Source organism: Oncorhynchus mykiss, chromosome 19 (assembly GCF_013265735.2).
Source record: "Oncorhynchus mykiss isolate Arlee chromosome 19, USDA_OmykA_1.1, whole genome shotgun sequence".
In the NCBI taxonomy this organism is placed as follows: Eukaryota; Metazoa; Chordata; class Actinopteri; order Salmoniformes; family Salmonidae; genus Oncorhynchus; species Oncorhynchus mykiss.
The window spans coordinates 10,907,328-10,927,777 of NC_048583.1; the positions used below are offsets into that span (position 1 = coordinate 10,907,328).

The 20,450-nt window shown below is 46.3% G+C and overlaps 1 protein-coding gene across 1 annotated transcript in view; it reads right to left on the minus strand.

The window, feature by feature from the left end:
- Positions 1-10,101: 10,101 nt before the first annotated feature.
- Positions 10,102-20,450, minus strand: part of LOC110498648 (hedgehog-interacting protein) — a 47,290-nt gene continuing 36,941 nt past the window's right edge. The window contains exons 11-13 of the mRNA XM_036954278.1: positions 19,310-19,391; positions 12,116-12,264; positions 10,102-11,735 (exon numbers count right to left, since the gene is read on the minus strand). Of these exons, the coding sequence (XP_036810173.1) occupies positions 11,539-11,735; positions 12,116-12,264; positions 19,310-19,391 (428 nt within the window). The 3' untranslated portion in view covers positions 10,102-11,538. The remainder of the gene's footprint in view (positions 11,736-12,115; positions 12,265-19,309; positions 19,392-20,450) is intronic.

Sequence of the window (20,450 nt, forward strand, 5' to 3'; positions counted from 1 at the left end):
AGTGAGGCTGGGGTGGATGGACGTGTTGACTCTCAGTGGGGATAGGGTGGATGGAACAGTGTTGACTCTCAGTGGGGCTGGGGTGGATGTAACAGTGATGACTCTCAGTGGGGCTGGGGTGGATGTAACAGTGTTGACTCTCAGTGATGTAAGCTCTGATGAGACGGGCAGATTAACAGAATAAGGCAAACACAGCTCTGTGCCAAGACGAGACGCAGTGTATACAGATTAATATAACAATGCACCACGCCAGCGCCTCCATAATCCATTTGCACAACTCTTTTTAATGTGTTTGGGAAAATGTATCTGCATTCGTTTGAAAAGGCGGAAACTCAATGTGGAAACTTGTACCTAGGTGGTCCATTCCGACCCACAGCTGTTTACCTAGCACTGCTGGGAATCACAGACAGACAGACAGGCAGGCAGACAGACAGAAAGACAGACAGACAGACAGACAGACAGACAGACAGACAGACAGACAGACAGACAGACAGACAGACAGACAGACAGACAACCTATGTCAATGGATAGTGTTATTTTACTAAGCAACCATCACTTGCTTATACTGTTAATACTAATAGTGGAAGGATACATTTGCATTCCCAGCACTGCTCCCAGACCTCAAAGACAGAGGGGGGAAGCAGATTGACAGACAGAGGAAGCAGACACAGACAGACAGAGGGAGGAAGTAGACAGACAGCCAGAGAGGAGGGAGGGAGGGAGGGAGGGAGGGAGGGAGGGAGGGAGGGAGGGAGGGAGGGAGGGAGGGAGGGAGGGAGGGAGGGAGGGAGGGAGGGAGGGAGGGAGGGAGGGAGGGAGCAGACAGACAGACAGACAGACAGGGGGAGGAAGCAGACAGACAGACAGAAAGACACACAGACAGAGGAAGCAGACACAGAGGGAGGAAGCAGACAGACAGAGGGAGGGAGGGAGGGAGGGAGGGAGGGAGGGAGGGAGGGAGGGAGGGAGGGAGGGAGGGAGGGAGGGAGGGAGGGAGGGAGGGAAGGAGGGAGGGAGGGAGCAAACAGGCAGACAGTCAGAGGGAGATTGCAGACAGCCAGAAAGAGGAAGCAGACAGACTGACAGACAGACGGACAGACGGACTGAGGGAGGGAGGGAGGGAGGGAGGGAGGGAGGGAGGGAGGGAGGGAGGGAGGGAGGGAGGGAGGGAGGGAGGGAGCAAACAGGCAGACAGTCAGAGGGAGATTGCAGACAGCCAGAAAGAGGAAGCAGACAGACTGACAGACTGACGGACGGACGGAGGGAGGGAGGGAGGGAGGGAGGGAGGGAGGGAGGGAGGGAGGGAGGGAGGGAGGGAGCAGACAGACAGACAGACAGACAGGGGGAGGAAGCAGACAGATAGACAGAGGGAGGGAGGGAGGGAGGGAGGGAGGGAGGGAGGGAGGGAGGGAGGGAGGGAGGGGGGGGGGGGGAGGGAGGGAGGGAGGGAGGGAGGGAGGGAGGGAGGGAGGGAGACAGGGGGAGGAAGCAGACACACAGACAGAGGAAGCAGACACAGACAGGCAGAGGGAGGAAGCAGACAGACAGAGGGAGGGAGGGAGGGAGGGAGGGAGAGAGGGAGGGAGGGAGGGAGGGAGGGAGGGAGGGAGGGAGGGAGGGAGGGAGGGAGGGAGGGAGGGAGGGAGCAAACAGGCAGACAGTCAGAGGGAGGATGCAGACAGACAGACAGACAGACAGACAGACAGACTGACAGACAGACAGAGGTGTGTTATTGACAGATACATACACAGTGAGTCTAGCTCCTCCTCTCTTGTCTTCCTCCAGCAGTGTGTGAGCTGACACTTTTATATTAATTAAAATGTACTGCCCCACTGCAGCAAAAAGGGTACGCATCGCACCACTCCCCCCCCCCCCTTTCTAGCCCTCTCTTCTCCTCCATCTCTCTCCTCCCATCCTCTACCTTTCTCCTTCCTACCTACCTGTCTCCCTGAACCAATCCTCCCTGCCTGCAACCCCGTTCTGTGTTTACATGACAGATTGCTCCCCAGTGGGAACCTTAATTGCATCATTTCAAGGATGCGAGTCAGTGCGGTGGCCTAGAAAAGGTAAACAGGGATCTGGATCCAGGGCCAGAGAGAGAGGGAGGGAGGGAGGGGGAGAGAGAGAGGCCTTTTTTTTCAGTTTAGATGCCAAAAAAACACGACTTCTCAGGCTAAGAGAGCGAGAGATATATAGGCTCACAATCAAACACGACACATGGCGGGCAGTGATTTGGTTCTGCCTTGTTTGTTTTGATATGTGATAAGGGTTTGGGATGAATGTTTAGGGGGGGGGGGGGGGTAAAAGAAAGGTGCACATTTGTAGGAAAGCATGTCTTCATCAGTCAGTGGCTCGGTCCGGGGAATATGAGAGTTCAGCTGCCTGGGTCGGTCACGCATTACACCAGTAGTACTCCCTGAGTCAGCCATGTAAACACATGAAGTAATAGAATACACTACGCAATTAGGGGTGTGGCAAAACCAGATACACAACCAGGGGATTGACACACACGGAAACCACCATCGATGTTTATACAGGCCAAATCCAGCTCTCGCCCATAAATCAATATTGTTACAAAGCAGTGTGGGCCGTGTTGTTTTAAATCAGCCAATAGAGCAATAGGAATACTGGAAACATGAGAGCAATGTAGATAATGTCCGTAAATCCACCCAACTTGATAAATCATCTTTCTCATGTTATGACCTCTCCATAGCATGACATAAACGCTTCATTACATATGACACAAGCACTGATTAGATGTATGTTTTTATGTCACGTACACCAGATAGGTGCAGTAAAACGTGTTGTTTTAGTACTGAGAGCCTACAGCATATCTGCCACGGTGTACCCTTCAGTCGCCAGTTGTTGCGGTATTGTAAAATGGAACTGTATATACGATTAGATCACTATGGAAACCGTGATTCATCCCTGAAGGAGTCTGTTTAGATGTCAAGTCAGGCTGGAGCCGATGCCATAATGACCATTTTGTATGCGGTACCCTCCCTTCCAAGAAATTGTCATTGACAGACCTTAGTGGCCTCAGCCGTTATGTCCACGGCTAGACTGTATTACTAGCCGTCTGTTGCAGCGCTGCAGGACTACTATGTGATATATGGAGAAACATCAGTAGTCATCTGAACTCACACACCCTTTTTCCCCATGTACAGTGCACTCCAGAAATATTGGGACGGTGACACATCTGTTGTTGTTTCGACTCTGTACCCCAGCACTTTGGATTAGAAATGATACAATGACTGAGGTTAAAGTGCAGACTGCCAGCTTTCAATAATAATGAGTGATAATGTATTGTGTCATTTTGAAGTCCTTTTTTTATTGTAAATAAGAATATACTATGTTTCTAAACACTTCTACATGAATGTGGATGCTACTATGATTACTGATCATCCTGAATGAATTGTGAATAATGATGTATGAGAAGGTTACAGACGCACAAATAGCATATTCTATTCTTATTTACAATGAAAGTGACTCCATAATCTCAAAACTGATTTACCATTCATTTCTATTGGGCACGAAATAATCCGAAACCCAACCAAAACAAACAGCAAATGCATCCAACAAATGTGTAGAGTCACAAGCTTGATGTAGTGATTGTGTGCTATGAATATGGGAACAAATACTTAACTTTCTACTACTTTAGTACACACGTGTGAATTTGTCCCAATACTTTCGGTCCCCTAAAATAGGGGGACTATATAAAGTGCTGTAATTTCTAAACGTTTCACCCGATATGGATGAAATTCCCCTCCAATGAAAGCTGACAGTCTGTCTGCACTTGAACCTCACAGTCGTTGTATTACTTCAAATCGAAAAGGCTGTGCTGGAGTACAGAGCAAAAACAACAACAAAATGTGGCACTGTCCAAATACATTTGGAGCTCACAGTAGTGCACTATTTAGACCAGGACCTTATGAGGTAGCCCTGTGTGGTTTGGACTATTTAGGATAAATATACCATTTCAGTCCCCTATACTACCAATACGATAAGGACAGGCTGTGGTCCGATTTTTGGAAAAGCAACATTTTGAAACCAAAGATTTACATTTGTTCTGAGAAGTATTGCAGTTCTATAAAAGTTATACTCACTGAAATAAAATGTTTCTGGGGGAAAGGATTAAATGTATTCTTCCCCGTTCAAATCACAAAAGAGTCAAATGTTTTGTCATTCTGTCTCTGTCTGTCTCCCTCCGTCTGTCTGTCTGTCCTCCCATAGTATTTGGTTGGACTACCTCTTCAGCTCATGTATACAATATTATAACATGCACTTCTAGCCATCTTGGTCCTACAAATATTTAGCATACAGACTCCTCATGTTTATTCAAAGTGCTGGGTTACACTGTTTATGACAGATATGCCGGCCAGGGCCCTATGGGAGGGGGAAAAGAAAACTAATCCAAATGAAAAGTCATGATTCATGCCACAGATAGTGTATAAACTCAAAAATACACTGCCTGCTAGCTGCTTGGACCTTGAAGCACAATTTCCCAGTTCCACTTTACGCAATTTTGATTGGCTCTAAACAGTGCACAGACAACTTAGTATTGCATTACTCTGAATACGGAGGGAGCTGCCTGAGAGGCCTGTGTGGTGAGGTGGGTGGTCCACCTCCACTATCATTACAACCAGGGAGCTTGATTGATATTTCCAGAAGGAAATTAATAATGCCATCAGTGATTGCTGTTGCTTCAGTGTGTTTGTGTGTATGTTTTTTGTGAGTGTGTGTGTGTGTGTGTGTGTGTGTGTGTGTGTGTGTGTGTGTGCGTGTGTGTGTGTGTAGGGAGAGGTGAAATGTAGAGTTTAGGTCTGAGCTTCATGCTCAATGCATTTAGTCTGTGAAATTGTATTACGGTCCTTTAATGACATGTATGCCTTAAACGGACACACTTATACAACAAACTGCTCTAGAACCAAAAGGGGTTCTCCGGCGGTCCTCATAGGAGAACCCTTTGAAGAATCCCTTTTGGTTCCAGGTAGAACCCTTTTGGGTTCCATGTAGAACCCTTTCCATATAGGGTTTTACATTGAACCCAAAAGAGTTCTATCTGGAACCAAAAAGGGTTCTACCTGGATCCAAAAGGGGTTCTTCAAAGGGTTCCCCTATGGGGACAGCTAGAGAACCCTTTTGTGTACTATAACTACAGGATCATTTGTACATTCTTATCATAAAAACTCTTTATTTGAAAAGGAAATCCTGGGAAAGTAGTAGTGAACTCCATAGCCATTGCATGCAAGTCTTCCAAGGACACTCACTAAATATCTTCTAGTCTTGTCTATCAAGTCCATATCAGGGACACATGTCTCTCTCTCTCTAGTCTCGTTTATACCTGGAGCTAACAGACGTCCTGTGCCTTGATCTTGTCCACATTTTTTAAATTGTGACTCTTATCGGTCTGCTGTGTCCGTATTGTGACCATATTTTCCTGGTCCTTCCCTGTATGCAAATGATTTGACAGATATTATTTCAAACAAATATGTATTTATTTATTTGAATTCACATATTAATGACAGTCAATGGTGCCACCTGTCAATGATGGTAGAGGGAGGGATAATAGCCAGTTTCCCTGTCCAGATCCAGCTATGCAACGTGTGCTTGACTTCCTCCGGAGGTGGGCTGGAAGATCTGATCACGTGTCTCGATAGTTTACACCTGTCTAAAAATGTGGGCTCAATCAAGCGGCACCGATGCACCAAGTCTGGAACCAACAGGAACCTGAACAGCTTCTACCCCCAAGCCATAAGACTGTTAAATAGTTAAATAGTAATCAATAGCCTGGACGAGCATAGCATTGACCCTTTTTGTACCAACTCTTTTGTCTCATCACATATGCTGCTGTTACTGTTTACTGTCTATCCTGTTGCCTAGTAACTTCCCTACCCACATATGTACATATCTACCCCATTTACCTCATACCCCTGCATATTGACTTGGTACTGGTGCCCCATGTACACTGAGTGTACAAGAACACATGGATCTTTCCATGATGTAGACTGACCAGGTGAATCAAATCAAATCAAATTGTAATTGTCCCATGCTTACTTACAGGTGAAAGCTTTGATCCCTTATTGATGTCACTTGTTAAATCCACTTTAATCCGTGTAGATGAAGGGGAGGAGACAGTTTATAGAAGACCCGGAAGTAAAAGCCCCGTAAGTAAGCTCTTAGTCAACACCTGTTGTTCACAAAGCATGTGACAAATACAATTTAATTTGATTTAAACGGGGCTTCTCTCTCTTTCTCCCTCCCTCCCTGAACAGTAGCTTTGCTTAACAGACTTTTAAATTTAAGTAAACTTTAGGGAACACTTTGGCCGATGATCCACATTGGCCCTTGGGCTGGCTTTCCCCAAACATTTTCTCAACATCTGTCACGACTTCCGCCGAAGTTGGTCTCTCTCCTTGTTCGGGTGGCGTTCGGCGGTTGACGTTACCGGCTTTCTAGTCACCACCGATCCATGTTTCATTTTCGTTTTGTTTTGTCTTCATTATACACACCTGGTTTCCACACCTGGTTTCCAGGTTTCCATGTGTCTCTCCTCAGGCCGGTGGTGGCTGAGCCGCTCCAGCAGTCTGAGGTGCGGGAGGTCCCTCCGCCCCCATTGGACATCGAGGGGGCCCCGGCGTATACTGTGCGAGCCATCATGGACTCAAGACGTCGGGCGAGGGGCCTTCAGTACCTCGTGGAGTGGGAGGGGTACGGTCCGGAGGAGAGATGCTGGGTGCCGGTGGAGGACATCCTGGATCCGTCATTACTTTAGGAATTTCACCGTCTCCACCCGGATCGCCCTGTGTCTCGTCTTCCGGGTCGTCCCCGAGGCCGGTGTCGGCGCGCGGCTCAAGGGGGGAGTACTGTCACGACTTCCGCCGAAGTTGGTCCCTCTCCTTGTTCAGGCGGCGTTCGGCGGTCGACGTCACCGGCTTTCTAGTCACCACCGATCCATGTTTCATTTTAGTTTTGTTTTGCCTTCATTATACACACCTGGTTTCCATTCCATAATCAATGTTCTTTATTTAACCCTCCGGCTTCCCTTTCTGTTTTGTGAGTGATTGTCATTGTCATTGTGGGTTCGTTCTTTGTGCTCTGGATATTTGTATTTGTCCTTGTTGGAACATTGCTTACACTTTGAGTAAATTCGTATTATTACTCATACCTGTGTCCTGCGCCTGACTCCGCTTATCCATTCACCTAATCGCTGACAACATCCCTCTGTACACTTTACTTAGCTAGAGAAAAAACCTTCTGTGACGGTGGACATTTGGTGAGTAAAATCTAATTTTATTTGTCACATGCTTCGTAAACAACAGGTGTAGAATAATAGTGAAATGCTCAGTGACGTACATGAAATGAAGCACTTCCCAGCACTGGGCCACAACAGACAGACAGACAGACAGACAGACAGACAGACAGACAGACAGACAGGCAGGCAGACAGACAGAGGGGGTAACCTATGTCAATGGATAGTGTTATTTTACTAAGCAAACATCACTTGCTTATACTGTTAATACTAATAGTGGAAGGATGTTACGCTATTGATTTACACTCATAGAACAGTAAAAGACTGTCCGGCTCGACATGTCAATCTCAGAAATCTAGACATCTAAGGCCAAATATACTAGCTCCTGTAGACAACCTCTGCGTGCTCAGATCTAACATTACGAGGATACATTTAAGGTGAGGTCACTGTTCCACACCCTGGCAGAAGGCCTCAATCTGTCTCCATTTGTAATCATCCTGCAACAACCTATCGTTTCCTTTCCTGCTGAATCAAGGATTGTTAGTCACATAGAAATAGAATGAATAGATTCTATGACTATTTTCTACGGGTTGTTATTCAAGAAGAAACAATCTGCTCTATGCTACATCGTCATCCTAAACGTCATCATCAAACAGACACTGTGACGAGGTTTTCAGACATGCTATAAACTTTAATAGACATATGGATATTTCTGAAAAGAAACAAAGATAGCCCTAGGTTTTATTTACAATACATGATCAAAATCAAAATCCTCACATACAGCGGCAAAAACAATTGTAGAGAACTTAAATAACTTTGTTTGCATAACTACTTAAATAATGAAAACGGTTACTCTATTTTATTCACACCACGCCGTCTCAGCAGCTAAAATGCAAGTTTCACATTAAGTGCTAAAATTATAGTATCGACTTTACAGCATGAGTTCCATTTGACGCATTATAGACCAGAGAGAACACTGGCGAGACAGAGGTTCAACAGCTGCTGTCATTGAAGATACAGAGGAGAAAACAAAACAGAGAGAGAGAGAGAGAGAGAGAGAGAGAGAGAGAGAGAGAGTAAGAGGAATTGGAAAACCCTGAACACTTCTAACCATGCTTAGAACGAGAACTCAAAACAAAATATGATCATAGAAATAAAGACATTCCAATTGTGTGGGGGGCAGGCACTTAAAAAAGACAACATTGGCACAAGATGTAAGAGGTGGCTTTGATCTTTGCTGAACTACTGTCAGGAGACTCAAGATTAATACGGTATCAAGGAATTTGCAATGGCACTATATCAAATGAACCAATCCTGATCAACCTGTAGATTAGTGGCGTTACGCGATGTGTTTTATACAGTCTTCAGATGAAAGACAACACATCGATGGGCTCCAACATAATTCGTCTTTTTTTAATTGTCGTTTGGCTCGCCGAAGACGGTTTAGATCCCTGGCTTTGAGATGAGCAAAGTCTTCTTTATGCTGTTCATTTGTTAAGGGATCACAGTTCACCACAAAGTGGATCAAAGAAGTCTGGGTTCATACTTGACACATTTTATCATTCCATCTGTCTTATCTGAACGTCTCACAGTATGTAGAGTAGAGCATCTGGTGTGAAACCAACTTTCATCTGATCTACCTGGAGGAACTCTTCTCATCCGACTGTGTTGGTGGCCTAAAACAAAGACCAAACAACGACCGTTATGCTGCAGTTGAACGCCACAGACAGAGGCGTACTACGGGAAGGAAACACAGAGAGAGCCTTGTGTTGTGTCTCAGTGGTCGGTTACAAACTCTTCCATTCAGGTGTAGACACGCGTGGCCTTTAACACACGGTGCTGATCTGTACTGCACGTGTCACTGTGTGTTTTTATACAGTGGAAAAACACTGCATACATTGTGTTTGTGTGTGTTAGCAAAAAATTACCAAAAAAATATGATTTTTTTTAAGCTTAATGCAAAACCACTTTCTACAAACACCGTCCTCTCCCATACATTATCACAGTTAAAAAAATAAACCCTCCTCTATCGAAACAATAGTAACGCTATATTATTTAGCAAGGCTAAGTAGTACTTAGTTCAGCTCTTTATGTATGAAATATCCATCAGCTTCTGTCCCTGTAGAACGACCACTGAAGTTGTGTAGCGAGTGTGTGTGTGTGTGTTCAGTGTGAGAGATTAAGAGTGAGATTTGAGCTGCTGCGTGCCACTGTGTTAGTGTGTGTGTGTGTGTTCAGTGTGAGAGATTTGAGCTGCTGCGTGCCACTGTGTTGGTGTGTGTGTGTTCAGTGTGAGAGATTTGACCTGCTGCGTGCCACTGTGTTAGTGTGTGTTCATTTGACCTGCTGCGTGCCACTGTGTTAGTGTGTGTGTGTGTGTTCAGTGTGAGAGATTTGACCTGCTGCGTGCCACTGTGTTAGTGTGTGTGTGTGTGTTCATTTGACCTGCTGCGTGCCACTGTGTTAGTGTGTGTGTGTGTGTTCATTTGACCTGCTGCGTGCCACTGTGTTAGTGTGTGTGTGTGTGTGTGTGTGTGTGTTCAGTGTGAGAGATTTGACCTGCTGCGTGCCACTGTGTTAGTGTGTGTGTGTGTGTGTGTGTTCATTTGACCTGCTGCGTGCCACTGTGTTAGCGTGTGTGTGTGTGTGTGTTCATTTGACCTGCTGCGTGCCACTGTGTTAGTGTGTGTGTGTGTGTTCAGTGTGAGAGATTTGACCTGCTGCGTGCCACTGTGTTAGTGTGTGTGTGTTCATTTGAGCTGCTGCATGCCACTGTGTTAGTGTGTGTGTGTGTGTGTGTGTGTTCATTTGACCTGCTGCGTGCCACTGTGTTAGTGTGTGTTAGTGTGTGTGTGTTCATTTGAGCTGCTGCATGCCACTGTGTTAGTGTGTGTGTGTGTGTGTGTGTGTTCATTTGACCTGCTGCGTGCCACTGTGTTAGTGTGTGACAACGTCACTGCTGTATGACACCGTACTATAGTCCCAACATAATCGTCTGCCCTTTTGATTGTGAAACACAAAAAACATGACATTACAGTGCGTGGAGTTGATGACTCCATTTCAAATGTATCAAACTGGCGTTGACATTGGGAGAGCAAAGCTACGAGCTCTATCCTAACAATGTCATAGACTCTGTCCCTAATGGCACCCTTGTTCCGTATGATGCTCACTATTTTTGACGTGGGCCCATAGGGCTCTGGTCAAAAGTAGTGCACTCTACGGGGAATAGGGTGCCATTTGGGACACAGCCATATAAACTCTATAGATACCTGTTGAGTCCAAAGACACTCATTCTTCAGCTATGGATCCATTCTGTACATTGGCAGCATGTCAAGTGAGCGATGAACAACAAATCTATACCGCTGTATCATGAAGTATCATAACGTAGCTTTTTCTATGAAGATGTGCCCACAAAACATCACCCGGAGAAAACAGTGGGTCAAAATAACAATAATCATTATTATTACTGTGACATTGGTCTATTGGTCGTTCATATTAGTGCCTTTAGACAAGATAGTACAGGACTCTGTATGGGGCTCTATACACGGCACAGTAAGATTATCAGAAACTCTTCAGTCAGTGTCAGTATTATTGCATTGCTGATGCTGAAGAGATTGGCATGTTCATTTAAAGGCTGTATATAGACTGTGTTGTGTTGGTAAAGGTAGACCCAAAGCTAACCCCCAGTATTAGGCTGTCCACTCTCCAGTCCTGGGGGATAACTTAAGTCACCACGCCTCCGCCCGCCTCGCTGTGTTTCAGCTCAGCCGACTCCCCTTCTCTGTAAGTCTTCAGTCAAAATGGCCGCTGTTTTTTTGTTGTTGTGTGGAGAGAACCGCGAGGGGGTCTCCCTCTGTTCTCAGCAGGGGTGCAGTGCTAATATCAAGTCATCTGCATGGGGGTTCCAGAGTGGGAGAGAGAGGAGAAGAACTTTCTCCTGGAGAAGAAGAGTATAAAAGAGCTTATGTAGCCACGGTGGAGGTCCAACCATTAGACCGTAGACGACGATTGCCATGCATTCAACCATCACGTTGCTGTGTCTGTCTGTGTGATGGTCTCTGGAGGGATGCTTGGCCCGGATGCCTGGTGTACGTAGCCTACCGGAGCTTATGGGCAGGAAGATGACCAGAGTCTGGGTGTTGACGGGGACAGGGTACGTTCAGACAGGGGGGTGTGTCTCAGGGGTGAATCACGGAGGAGGGAGGCTCTGCTTGGGCTTCTCCGGTGGTTGAGCAAGGGGGCCGGGGGGGGGGGTTGCGGTGGGAGTGGACCCCCTCCCCATGCCCCTATACCATGTAGCTAGTGAGGTTCAGCAGGTACGAGGTCATGTCTATGATGTGGTCCAGGATGCCGTCCTTCTCCTGGTCGCTAGGCATGCCCCGCTCGCCCTTCTCACACTGGGCGCCCGAGTAGCCGCTCTTACACAGGCAGCTGTGGGGCTCAACACACACGCCTCCATTACGGCAGGCCGGCTCGCATTTAGCTGTGAGAGAGAGAGAGAGAGAGAGAGAGAGAGAGAGAGAGAGAGAGAGAGAGAGAGAGAGAGAGAGAGAGAGAGAGAGAGAGAGAGAGAGAGAGAGAGAGAGAGAGAGAGAGAGAGAGAGAGAGAGAGAGATATTGACGATCTTGACAAGCGATAACAAAACATTAATAAACCCTTTATGTGGGTCCACTATGGATCCAAACTAGTCCATTTGATAAATATCAACATTACTCAAGATATACAGTAGAATTCTTCACATTATTGTGTAACTCTTGTTATACAGTAGGTCTCAGCTACTCTGCAGAGGGTTATTATGTAATGCTCTACTAATATTCTAGGTTATGGTTGAACACTTCAGACAGCACTTTTCTCTGACTCACCCACTCTGCAGAAGGGTCCCTCCCAGCCGGTGCTGCAGCAACACTTCCCGGTGGGGGTGCAGTGTCCGTTCTTACACTGCCGTGAGCAGGCCGTTCCCAGCAGCTCCGGGGCCTCCACCTGTCTCTGACACTCCTTAGGGGCCGCGGGCCTGCAGGGGCCACACAGGGAGGGCAACGGTCACACACTCTAAAGGCTCAAGCACACTGAGCACTGGCATTACATACGGATATGTGGCCTTTCTTTCTTTCACACACACACACACACACACACACACACACACACACACACACACACACACACACACACACACACACACACACACACACACACACACACACACACACACACACACACACACACACACACACACACACACACACACACTAGAGGCAGCAGCAGTGGTGCCATAGCAGCAGAACACTTAACCATGCACAACAGGGAAGAGGAAACGGCTCCACCAGAATGTGCCTTTACAGAACATTGATGTGATGGAAAGGAGTCATGGAGGGATAACGAATGTTTGAGTACGGAGAGACTCTGTGTGTGACAGGGTTCTTTCTGGAATATTCTGTTTCTGGAATGTTGTTAAATGAGTTTTTGAGTATAATAATTCATTTGGAGCATCAGAGGTTGGGAGGCTGGGAGAATGGTGGACTGACTGAATGACTGGACCAGGGTTTTATTTCCACTGAGGACATGAGGCTCTCTGTTTTCCATACCACTACCACTGTGTGTGTCTGTGTGTGTGTGTGTGTGTGTGTGTGTGTGTGTGTGTGTGTGTGTGTGTGTGTGTGTGTGTGTGTGTGTGTGTGTGTGTGTGTGTGGTGTGTCTAGGCCACCGGGAACAGGCCACCGAGAACAGCCATTTGCTGCTGTAATTCAGCATGACAGGAGACTCATAAACACCATCCACAAACACACACAGATGTAGCACACACCCGCAAACATATCCAACCACACTGCCAACAGGCAGCATACTAAACAGACATATTGTGATCATCTCATAACAAGACAAACATTGAACACACGCACTGGCCCAAAGGAGGCTTAGAGTATGATCATTTCATATCACGCTCCAGCCTGGGCTCAAAAACCTGGAAATAATATAGCAGCGTTCTACGTGATGGAATTAAAATGTGAATTGCCTGTTAGCTTGTGTGTGTTCCTGTGTGTGTGGATGGGGCCAAACAGCATCGACTAATGAGGCAAGACAAGCCTCAGCCAGGCAGTGTATTGACATATCCATCAGACACACACACACACACACACACACACACACACACACACACACACACACACACACACACACACACACACACACACACACACACACACACACAGTGGTAGTGGTATGTAAAACAGTGAGCCTGGTGGAGGGCCTACAGAGTGGTCAGTGCATGCGTGTAGAGTCTGTTTTGATGATAATGATGCGAGTGTGTGTGTGTGCCTGCTGGACTCTCTGCCTGCTGGACTCTCTGCCTGCTGAACTCTCTGGGTGCTGTAGAGACCTAATGCTGTAGATAAATAACGCTGAGAGATATCAAATCAAATTTATTTATATAGCCCTTCGTACATCAGCTGATATCTCAAAGTGCTGTACAGAAACCCAGCCTAAAACCCCAAACAGCAAGCAATGCAGGTGTAGAAGCACGATAATGCTGTAGAGACATTTAATGCTATAGCGAGATAATCCTGGACAGAATATAATGCTCTAAATAGATAATGCTGTAGAGAGCTAAAGCTGGGGAGAGCTCTAATGCTGTAGAGAGCTAAAGCTGGGGAGAGCTCTAAGGCTGTAGAGAGATAATGCTGGGGAGACCTCTAATGCTGTAGAGAGATAATGCTGGGGAGACCTCTAATGCTGTAGAGAGATAATGCTGGGGAGACCTCTAATGCTGTAGAGAGATAAAGCTGGGGAGAGCTCTAATGCTGTAGAGAGATAATGCTGGGGAGACCTCTAATGCTGTAGAGAGATAATGCTGGGGAGACCTCTAATGCTGTAGAGAGATAATGCTATAGAGAAATAATGCTATAGAGATCTAATGACCAATGGACAGACAGGAGCCACAACTGAATGTGATATTGGGGTCTGGTTGTGAATGAACTGACTTACTGACTGTGGTTGGTTAGTGCTCAAAGGAGGGGCTCCTGGCCTGTGTTGTGTGTGTGAGTGAGTTAGGGGGTCCTGGTCAGGGTTCTGGGGGTATGTGAGTGGGGTGTCAAGACACCGTGGTTGGGAGAGTGTTGTTCTGACAGCCACATTGACTGATGGCAGTCCCGGGGCAGTACCAGAGCCTAAAGGGGGTCTCTAGAGGGGTGGGGGGCGATTCCCATGCTCCGCTCCCCTCAGAACCCACCCAACCCTGTGCCTTTTCTCATCCACACTCTGGGCCTTTGTTGTGACAGGCTGCACGTAGTTAAAACAGAGAGAAGGAGGGACAGAAAGAGAGAGGGTGGGAGAGTGATGGAGTTGAGAGAAAGAGACCAGGGTGAGAGAGAGAGAAAAGGGGGACAGCTAGTCCCTGGAGGATTGGGGTACAACACTGTTAATAGTGTCAGGCGGGCAGGGGTCAGCCACGGCTATTGCCCCTCATCAGTTTGTATTAGTACCATGGGTGGCCATGGTCCCGGGTGAAAACAACACCTGCCTGAGCGCCACTTGACAAAGGCAGCTGGGTCAACAGGCACTGTGGGAATGTATAAACTCGGCGAGGACACTTGCATAAAACACAGACTGATGAAGACTGATAAATTAAAGGAGGGCCGCTTATTAGTTTGAGTGGCCACGGGGCTGGGCCAGGCTGGTCCCAGTGATTTATATATACACTAGATGACTGATAGGGGGTGCTGTTTTGAAGCCCCCTGAGCCTCCATCTTGGCACTCCCTCACATTGTAATTTTTTGGGGGAGCTTTAGACATGCATTTATTAATGTCTACATTCGTTTTGCCACATTCATTGTATTACAGACACCTTAATGCATAATCTTAAATTATATTATGTGAGCTAAACATAAAAATAAAAAAATATATAAAAACATTTTCTTTAAAGTATATATATTTTTTATTACTAATGTTACTGTCCCCGCTACAACAAAAAAATATTTCAATACATGTAATTTTGACCTTAAAACATTTAATTGAAATACTGTAGAATTCCATGAATTCCTATGAAGGACTGCTCCTACTGGGGGGAGTGCCAATATGGCCGACCGGTGGCTTCAAAAACCTCTCAATGGCCAATACATATCATCAGCCATCTAGGGTTTGTATACATTATTGGCTGGTTCCCAACACTCTTAGAAAAAAGGGTTCCAAAGGGCTTCTTGGGCTGTCCCCATAGGAGAACCCTTTTTGGTTACATGTAGAACCTTTTTAGAACCATTTAGAACCCTCTGTGTTCTACCTGGAACCATACAGCGTTCTTCAAACGGTTCTCAAATGTGGACAGCCGAAGAACCCTTTTAGGTTCTAGATAGCTTCTTTTTTTCAAAGTGTAGTCCTAGTGGCTGGAGGGAGGCGGGGTGGTGGTGGGGTGGAGGGATGTATGGAACTCTGCTTGGCTCAGCTGCCTCCCTTCCCACCTCCCCCTTTTTTCCAGAACAGGAGACATCCGCCAGGGACCATATGCTGAGCCTGATCCCTGATCAGCTCCCTCTTACTCACAACACAGCCCTCTTTATAACATCTCACCGCCTCAAAAGTCACCCCAGATCAAATCATACAGCTGATTGATATAGGGGATGCTATTAGTGAGGGATACTCTAACGACTATCAGATTTATTTCACTTAAAGCTTTGATAGTGATGGGTGGCTGGTAGCCTGGGATTTGGTGGGGAGGGTTTTTGGGAAGGAATGTGTTGGGGCTATGTGCTGGGGCTTGCTTGATTGGCATGAGGTGTATGTGAAAAAAAAGCCCTGGAGTGGTGTACATTGTGCCTCCCAACAATGGCTAAATCAAACGGCCCAGTGTGAGTCCTTTGGCTGTTTTGTCATCCGGCTCCATTGTTTGGGGGCTTCTTTGTGGTTTCATCCCTTGTTTTAATTGTGTCAGAAATGTACTGTGTATTGTAGGAGCCAGGGCCATTCAGTGGAGCAGCTTTGTCAAGGGCAGGACCACAGTAGTGCAGCAGCAAGATTTAGGAGGGACATCTGAATAAAAGAGCTGGCTTTTTTTAGCCAGCATATCGGGAGCTGGGAGCTACCGTACCACACACACTGAACACGCATGCACGCACGCACGCACACACACCTCCCTGCTCCTTCTCCCCAGTGCGTCCTGTAATTTGTGACTTCCATAGTGACTTCATAAAGGAGAGCCCTATTCTATGTCCACTGGGTCTTCTCAACCTCTTTACTCAACACAATTCAACCAGAGGACTGCACCTGACTCAATTAAACCCTAAATTGTGTGAAAAGTATTTTATGACACAGGAGAACCATTTCCTCCCTCTTTGGATAAAAGCCTGTTTAGATGGAAAGACAACTTGTTTTATCACCGTTATCAGCAGGAGTTCTTACTGTTTCAACTGTCTCTCCCCCCATTCAGGTTCCAGATGGAATCGTGAGGACTGGATAGAATTTGGTTTTGAATAAAACGTGGCTCTGTCCCTTCCATTCTTATACGCGATAAACAACCTGGCAGTTACATACTGTACAGCTTTACAATGTGGCCAGTGACATCCTCCCCCACATAACCAACCCACCCAATACCCAGAGGCGGTGTTTGTTTGTGTCTCTTCTCTCTCAAGGAATAAAGCCCTCCTCCTCCTCTGCTTCTAAATGGATGTTAGCACCAGAAATAAATAAAAGTCTCTCTCTCTCCCATGGGGACCTCTGACTGCGTGTGGCAGGGCAATTGAGATAAGACATATTCAATGAAGCATTGCATGTCTCAATCAGACATTATACTGATCTAATTATAGAAAGAGGGGAAAAGGAAAACATTTAAAACAGAGCTGAAACCCGTTGAAGCCTTGGGGAAGACGGCATATCGTGTGTGTGTGTGTGTGTGATGCATATGGACTAGGTTTGAATCCCGGGCAAGGGATTTTTAAACAGCTCTGTCTCCTTCCACAGTAGAGCCAGTAAACAATGCCACATGATCCTACTCTGCCTCTGTGTTGTATATTTAGAAATGAAATCTCTCTCAGTACAGAATTTCCACGACAGTGTCCACATGGGACAGAGACAACGTATAATGATGTTACTGAGACGCATGGTGGCCTATTTATTATTGGACAATACCCGACTGACAAACAAATACCTACAAATGAAGTCAGCGCGCTGCCGGGACGTGTGTTTACCCCAAAACATTGCAGGGGGGTTTAGGTGATACTCCTCTTTCACTCCCCTCCCCAGCCTCCTACCTCCTAAAGCCCCCTCCTCTTCCCCAAACATACATGTAATGAAAACACCATGTGGGTGGATGGTGGATGTTGTGGGACCCCCGGACCACCACAGGCTCGCCTCTCAGAAATACAAGTCTTCTGTAAAGGAGGAGGGTGAGGGGGCGCCAGGTACCCCAGAATGGGTAGAGGAGGACGGGTGGCCCATCAGACGTGATAACGCAGCAAGGTCAGAAACGTTAGCTGCCTCCATCCCGCCCCCTCCTCCCTGTAACGAGATACTAATAGCGAAGTGAGTGAGTGTGTGTGTGTGCGCGCGTAGAAGCCGGACTCCCAGCACCACACAGGCCACTGTACAGACTAAACAAAATATGGGTGGAAAGAATTGTTGTTTGGGAAAAATGTGTCGAGCCAAAAACCATAAATAAAATGTTGAGCGGAGCAGCAAGGGGCCCGTAGAAACATCTGTGGCGTAATTAACTGTGACTTGGTTGGTACTGTCAACACCTTCGCAATAATTAGCCAGGGATCTGTTTCTATTGTCCCACACAGGCAAGCACACATACATGCAAGCACACACACACACACACGCAAGCACACACACACACACACACACACACACACACACACACACACACACACACACACACACTCCAATAAAGTGAAATGGACTTAAGAAAACATTATTCTGTCTCCTTCCTGGACTTAACTCCCACTGTAAGCCCAGTGTTTTTAGATGCTCCACATGCCTCCCTGACAACTTCACTTAAGCTGAAGGACCTAAACCTACATGAGGATCTCTAGTTCTCCATTCCGTCGTGCTGAAAAGGGGGACTGGATGATTTCTGGGTGGCTGAGGGTGGAAAGACACAGCTTGAGGAGCGATTGGTTTGAATTAGAAAGTGAGAGGATCTGGTTGTGTTCAATGTAATTTCTCATGATTCAGACTATATATCAATGACATTCATGTCTCAGATGTTGGCTGCGGTGGAGGGGGACCTCATACACCCCGTATACGTACCTCCTGGTGTGCTGGGTTTTTCACATGTACTAGGCTTGACGCAAACATCATTTGTTAAAGATTCATGATTATCGAAAATATTGAATAGAGTAAAACACAGGGTAAAATGTTTAGAAAGCATACAACAACGATTAACAGGCAACCATCTCCTCTAGTAATATTTATCACCAGAAACTCCAGCACATTATCAGCTGTGTGCGACCTGGATTGTTGGGACGCAGCGGGGCACATTGTTGGGACACAGCATCCCTTCATCAAAACCCAAACCACCAGATATTCCAGTCACATGTAACAAATCCCTCCCTACGACTATGAGGAAAACATTACCACTCATCGACAGGTGCCCTCCGTTCTCTCCAGGAGTGTATAAGCAGCCCTGTCAAACGCTACGAAAATACCCAGCGAGCCACGTGTGCTCTCTCCTCGCTCTCTCTCTCTCTCTCCTCGCTCTCTCTCTCTCTCCTCCCTCTCCTCACTATCCTCTCTCTCTTTCGTCTCTCCTATCTTCCCTCACTCTCTAACAGGGCCTGTTGGTAGTGCTGGTGTTAGAAACGGTATGCTTACTCTCCAATTACCACTCTGAGATTTGTGTTGGCCGGGGAACCGGCCGGATAAGAGCCCTGGTGTGTGTGTGTGTGTGTGTGTGTGTGTGTGTGTGTGTGTGTGTGTGATGTATTGAAGAGGTGTAGAAAACAAGGGGTGGAGGGAGGTGTGAACCCCCTCTCTCTGTGAAGTTGTGATCCTGCACTGCCACTATATCTGCTATGTGTAGGTATATGGGCAGGCCACATGCACACACGCACACAAAGAAAGTTGTGTTCTTTACCTTTTAGGGTCCACTAGCTTGTAGAGCTTCCCACTGTGTGACTGAGCCATGATTTTACTGGTGGCCAGGATGTACACTTCACCTGGGGGTGAGGAGAACAGGGGTTAAATGGGAAATGTAGTCCAGGCATCAGCCCTATCTAGAGAGAGCAAATAAGAGAAAAGACGAAGCGAGAGAGAGAGAGAGAGAGAGAGAGAGAGAGAGAGAGAGAGAGAGAAGAAGGACAACCAGTTAAGAAGCCCTGTTGCCACAAGAAAAGTGCATCCTGTGAAGACCAGCATTGTAAATACAACCCATATGCTTATTTATTTTATCTATTTGCACATAATTTGATATTTGTAACGTCTTTCTTTTTGGAACTTTTGTGAGTGTAATATTAACTGTTAATTTGTATCGTTTATTTCACTTTTGTTTATTATCTAGTTCACTTGCTTTGGAAATGTTAACATACAGTTGAAGTCGGAAGTTTACATACACCTTAGCCAAATACATTTAAATCCGTTTTCATAATTCCTGACATTTAATCCTAGTAAAAATTCCCTGTCTTAGGTCAGTTAGGATCACCACTTTATTTTAAGAATGTGAAATGTCAGAATAATAGTAGAGAGAACCATATACTTCAGCTTTTATTTCTTTCATCACATTCCCAGTGGGTCAGAAGTTTACGTACACTCAATTCGTATTTGGTAGCATTGCCTTTAAATTGTTTAACTTGGGTCAAACGTTTCGGGTAGCCTACAAGCTTCCCGTAATAGGTTGGGTGAATTTTGGCCCATTCCTCCTGACAGAGCTGGTGTAACTGAGTCAGGTTTGTAGGCATCCTTGCTCACACACGCTTTTTAATTTCTTCCCACAAATTGTCTATAGGATTGAGATCAGGGCTTTCTGATGGCCACTCCAATACCTTGACTTTGTTGTCCTTAAGCCATTATGTCACAACTTTAGAAGTATGCTTGGGGTCATTGTCCATTTGGAAGACCCATTTGCGACCAAGCTTTAACTTCCTGACCGATGTCTTGAGATGTTGCTTCAATATTTCCCCATAATTTTCATCCCTCATGATGCCATCTACAGTGCCTTGCGAAAGTATTCGGCCCCCTTGAACTTTGCGACCTTTTGCCACATTTCAGGCTTCAAACAT